This window comes from Buteo buteo, chromosome 6 (assembly GCF_964188355.1).
Source record: "Buteo buteo chromosome 6, bButBut1.hap1.1, whole genome shotgun sequence".
Lineage (NCBI taxonomy): Eukaryota > Metazoa > Chordata > Aves > Accipitriformes > Accipitridae > Buteo > Buteo buteo.
Window position 1 is genome coordinate 20,323,251 of NC_134176.1, and position 6,000 is coordinate 20,329,250.

A 6,000-nucleotide genomic window follows, 5' to 3' on the forward strand; every position below is an offset into this window, starting at 1 on the left:
CATTCTATTTTTAATTGTCCTTTCTGTATTCACTTCTTTGACAAATGCCTCACTGGACAATATTAATACTATTGATTTTTACCACTGCTTCTTAGTGTTGTCATGGGCCACGTTATTTTGGGAATTATATTACTGAATCAGTTTCAGAAGCAATTATGGAATGATACAAAATTAATTACAGAGTAAAACCTGTACGAGATGTGTATGTGTAAGAACAAAATGTAAAAATTACATTTTTATAAAAACAGTTACAGTATGAGAGCTGCTTACTGTTTCCTTATGCTATTTATTTTGCTGTAGTTTTCAAAAGAATCTTCTGCTCTTCTGTTTCAGTGTTCTAGGGGATGAAGTAATTGGAATCTGGTCCAGGCATGCTGAAAAAGCTGATGTAAATTGTGCCTGTGTCTCTCACTCGGGAATCAATCTTGTAACAGGCGATGATTTTGGCATGGTCAAACTGTTTGACTTCCCATGTCCTGAAAAATTTGTAAGAACTTGTTTTTGCATTGTTACAACAAGTACTGTTGGTATTATAGTCTTGTATTGTTTCTGTAGAAGACGTATGATGGGAAGTATTTCCTCCTCTAAATTTGTAGCTTTTTAATGCATCTATGTAACTTTATCTCTATAGTCTCATAAGCATGCTTCACCTCAAAGTTTTTCTACCATTTTGTCTAACAGCTGTTCCTATAAGCTCTTGTAGGTGTTAATATTGTCTGCCAGTCTGCATTAGCATAGTGCCTTCATACTGAAAATCTCAAAGCCCTTAGTTTTATTTATCCACGTCTCCAATCTCCATTTGACAGATGAGGAAGACAGCTGGTAATTTTGGTCCCATCTGTGTATTTCCATGGATGAAGAGTTTACAGATTTTTCACTAACACTAGCACAGTTAATTTTCAAGATTTGGGACTGCACAGTGTAAACTGCTTACACACTTAGAACAAAAATATAATTTTTTTCAGTGTTAGGAATTTTACACAAAATTTACAGGTTAATCATGTGACAAGATATATTTCATTTTATTGTGTTAACTTGAGCATTGTTCCCAATATGCAGGTGCTGCCTCATTTGGTGACAATTTAATCCGCATCACAGCTCAATAGTAGTTCTCCTTCAGGAGATCTTTCACTTTTGAAAACCTATGTTACATTCTGAATAATATAAATACGTGATGCAATAAAAAGGTAGATGAAAACACGCATGTCTTGTTTGATTTAGGACACAGAGTATTTAGACTCTCTCATTTTATTGTTGGGGTTTTGGTTTTTTTTCAGGCAAAACACAAACGGTTTTTAGGTCACTCTGCCCACTTAACTAATATTCGATTTACAAGTGGAGACAGATACGTGGTCAGTGCTGGAGGGGATGACTGCAGGTATGTATCCTTTCCATTATTGTCACAAAGTACACAGCAGTGGACATGGACAGTCCGTAACAGTATAAAGCTCAAGTTCAGAGTCTTCATCTTTTTATCTGTGTGCTTGCTTTTCTGTTTGTATATAAAGAGACGGATATTTGCAACAAAATAAATAGCCCAGATGTTAATATCAACAGTTAAGATTTAATAAATTAAAATATGTTTACATCTGTATTCAGAGTATCATACTTTTAACTGAAATTTTTCTTTTGACTGTATTAGCTATTTCTTTTAACAACATTGTAGTCTTTTGTATCTCATATTTAATATGTTTTTGATAACACAGCTTATTTGTTTGGAAATGTGTGCATATGCCTCATTGAGAGAGACATGGGAGACTTGCAAAGAGGACACTGCATGAAGTACCAGGCATGAAATACCCAGGATTGCAATGTGACATTCTACTGTGCCCTGCATGCATAAGAAATGGTGCTGATCCAAGACACAGAGCAATCTGTCTCTGAAAGACAAGTATCTAGAGTCTGTCAGAAGGATGGACTGTCACAAATATGCTGAGGCCATTAGATTTGCTTCAGTATCGGATAATCCGGGTTTGTATTTCACTCACTGCCAGATGTTGAAAATTAAATACATGGATAAAAGGAAAAAGTGAATTGTTAATCAATGTACAGTTCCACAGTAAGATCCTGGGGTTTTAATCAAGAGATGTTATTTCTGACCCAGTGCTGTACATTGATCTATTTTCAGCATGAATGTTTCTCCTATAAGTTTTGGGGTCTGAATATCATCGAAAAAAAGAATATTCTGTATTTTATTACTGAAAGAAACCATATATTAACTCTTAAGTATATAGTATTTTAATAAATGTTTAATTATTATAATGGAAATGATATTTCTATGAATGGTCGAAAGGAAACATCATCTCATGAAGCAGAAAATAAGAGAGCTGATTCCTTAGGACTTAGAAATATTTCTATATTTAGAGGCCTGGATCACAGTCATGTCTAGTGAAAGCCATTGGATATGCATGATCTTCATGGCTAATTTAGTGTTTTTGTTGCACTTAAACATTAAATTAGTTCTGTGAGCAAAAATAGATTTGCTCACTTTGCGAGTGCCTTGCCCACAACCTAAAAGTCTAACTCCAATTTTTGCCTTGTGAATAAAAGTATTCTCAGTGGAAGAGAGATTATTGCTGTGTTACTTGACTGGGCTGTTAGCCTCTCTGCTGGAAATGTGGACTAGGGTGAGGATTTTATAGTCTTCATAATTGATAAAGCTTGGGTTGTCACCAGTTGCAAAAATAGAATTTCATAGCAATATGGATTGATTTTATTTTCTCATAGGGGGGATTCAGAGAGAATATAAACTTTCCAAACATTATATTTTGTACATTTGAACTTTTTAACAGAGTTAGGACTAGCTGAGAGAGGTGTCTGCTCAGATTTCTCTCCCAGTTGTAAAAAATATCCAATCATACGCTTCTTTGAATGGACCTGCTGTCACTTCTAGCATAAGTGCATTTATTCTATCCTGCAACATAACTGAGAGACTAAGTTGAAAAAACATTTCAGTGATAATGAAAACCTGAACAAAGCTGTTTTGGGTACAAGTGAGGAAGATTTAATCAGCTGTTTGTCTAGATCATGTCATAGAGATGCATTACAGACTGAACCTGATTTTTAATCAGTGCAGTTAATTTTCATGCAACATAGAAGGGAACAGAAGTCACTAATAATCAGCACTACTCTCATAATGACATTCTGCTGTGAATGTCGTGTGCTCTTTTTCTCTGTGTAAGCCAGCATTGCTTTAACAATGGCATTTGTTTAGGTTAGTCAGTAGGCTTTGATATTATTCACGGCAGCAACCTCTTGCATTCTCTTACGCCAGATAAAAGTAAAAAAGAAATAAACCTCATCTCTTTTTGTAAGCATCTTGCATGCATGGTGGTTATAGAGGGAATAGGAGGGCTTGCATATAGAAGAGAAGGGGAAGAAAAGTTAATGAGCCAGACTTCCATGCTCTCCTAGGTCCACAAATGCTTGTTTTGTGCTATACAAAGCTACTTACCCAATGGTCTTAGAGAATATATTTTGTATATCGAGCTATAACAATATTTATTTTACAGAAGTTGATGAACTAAACAATTATCAGGTGTCTCAGCATGATGGTTCTTAGCAAAGTCTTGCCAGTCATGCAGCTGCTCTTTCTACAGGAGCAAAAACTCTGTAGATTTGGTCATGAGTGTACAGGGAGATCTTGCTCCTAACGTTTTTGACTTTAGGGGAATTGCATATGAGAATTGAGATTAGACCTGATCTGTCTCATAACCTTGTTGCCTGCCTGCCTGTTTTATATGAAAATTAGTATCTGGCATTTAAATCTTACCTATGCCAGAGAAGTCAGTTGCAGTGTCCTATTCTATAGCTGTGATTCTATCCCTTGTTAAACACATCTGTGCAGGACTTCTTGACTTGAAGTAAGATTTGTCCTGCCTCTATTTTAAAGTTGCCTTTCATCAGTTCAAGTTGGATGGCTGTTAAGAGCTCCCTCATAGTCTGTCCTACTCAGACTGCCAGATCAAAGTCCCAATTTTTCTGCCTCTGAGTTTTCCCCTCAAAATCCTAGGCTCAGGGTCTCCCAGCCTCATGATCTTCTGTAGGCCTTCACCCAATGAAAGAGGTATGTGGACTATCAAAGGGTTTGTTCCTCAGATCTCCGTCACTGGTCATGTCCTCTTCTCCGCCTTCTCCCCCCTCCCTTCATTAATGCTGTGCCTCTCCACTGATAATTTGTCCATTGGTGCTTTTGTCCTGAGGAATCTCAAATGCCATGCCAGCGGTGAAGTACCAGCAAGAAGCTGACGGGCAAATGGCAGCAGGGCTGCCCGCAGTGGTGCTAGGCTGATAGCTGAAGTGTGGAAGTCTGAGCCTCCAGATCTCCCTGCTTCTTCACTCTCTTCCAAACCTCACCACTACTGTAAAGGGCTGGGATGGGAGCTGGAGGCTGAGGAGCTCTTTAAAAACAAAACTATATCAGCCTTGTTCCTCCTATTGCAGCCAGTATTGGTAGCTGCTGTTTTCCCTGGCAAACTGCTCAGTGGTTGGCCAGGTAAAATGGGGTCAGCCAGCTGGGAACGTTCATGAATGTTGAGGAGAGGAGTGGGTAGAGCCTCAGTTGCAGCTTTCTTCCTGAGGACAAGTTGGAGCACATTTTGTAGGACAAGCTGGGATTCTCTGCTGAAGAGAACACCTGGCTGTAAGCATGGTTAAAGATGGCAGCTTTGTGGGTTTTTTGGTCTTTTTGTCTGTGATGGTGCTTGTTACTGTGCCTCATTTGCTGTTTACATTAAACGCTACTCTAGTAACTTGCTAATTGTTGCCACGCGTGCTTGAAGCACGTGTATACAGGAACGGGCTGCCTGTTTCAGTAGGCAGTGGGAGCTCGTGACTGATTGCTCAGCAGAAAAGGCAGAGGATGAAATAACCCCATAGGATAGGTCAGGGAAGAAGCTGGAATGTGGAGGGACTGGTGGCAGCCTTTTGTTTGGAAGCATTAGAGAGAAGAAATGTGGGCAGGAAGGCTCTGTCTGAAGCTGGAGAAAGCCTTTTCTGTGATTATACAGCACCAAGGAAGGGGAGGCAAAAGTTTTTTGTGTAATTTAATCACTTATAGTGGATGATTTCGTTCTCTAGCTTAATTGTCTTTCTAACTCTTTTTCTGGCTACAGCAAACATACATCTTTGGGATCTTTAAAGTCAGCAATATTTTTTGTAATAAGAGAAATAAACTAGAGAACTGATTCAATAACAGCAAAATGACATTTCACTTAAAAAAATAAATGTGCCCTTGAAAGCTATTTAAGTGTGCTTAGAAAAAAGAGAAGGAGAGAAGGAAAATCCAGCTCCTGGGAGCAAACAAAAATTATAAATAAACATATTTAGAACTGAAAATTGCTATAGTGCAGGAAGGGAGGAACACAGTTGAGATTAAGTCAGGGAGAACAAATCAGCCAAATGTATTGAATCATTTAGACTTGAAATCTTAATTTTTTTTATTCTTAAGGAGGCAGTCATTGTATATGACTTTCTGATTTTGATAGGGAAGGCAAGAGATGGTGTAAAAGTAAAGATAAACCATTTCAGGAAATTAAGGCTACTTTATCACTTGTTGACAGCCAAAGGAAAGCATGCATTCAGAGTAACTTCTGACTTTGCTCAGTATCAGGGTTTCAGTATTAGTATCAGGGTCATTTCAGAGTAAGTCTGAACTTCATACAAGTCGGGTTAGTGCTGACCTGCAATTGTACCATCAGAAAGCAGACACACTGCAGACAAGTTATCTCCTGGATCTAGAAACTAGATCAAAATAAAGGACTTCAATACCAAGAGCAGGACTTTGATAGCATTCAGGAGTGACTTAGTTTAAAACCGTGATCCACTTCTCTCAGCTGCTGCCTAAACCCTGCTATTTGACTTGCAGGTTTGCCAAGGCAAACAGTGCCCATCTTTCAACAAGCCCTGAGTGTCTGCCTGTGCAGCACCTCACCTGCTTTCTGGATTGCACCCAACAGTGCTCAAGGCTGGATTTCACTCTAGGCCTATGCACTGGAGTCC

At 38.5% G+C, this 6,000-nt stretch overlaps 1 protein-coding gene across 3 annotated transcripts in view; it reads left to right on the forward strand.

Moving 5' to 3' along the window:
- The window catches only part of EML5 (EMAP like 5), a 112,265-nt gene extending 110,522 nt beyond the window's left edge, over positions 1–1,743 (forward strand). For all 3 annotated transcript variants that reach the window (XM_075031080.1, XM_075031079.1, XM_075031078.1), the window contains 3 exons: positions 334–487; positions 1,278–1,378; positions 1,707–1,743. In XM_075031080.1, coding sequence (XP_074887181.1) covers positions 334–487; positions 1,278–1,378; positions 1,707–1,743 — 292 coding nt within the window. The remainder of the gene's footprint in view (positions 1–333; positions 488–1,277; positions 1,379–1,706) is intronic.
- Positions 1,744–6,000: the final 4,257 nt, after the last annotated feature.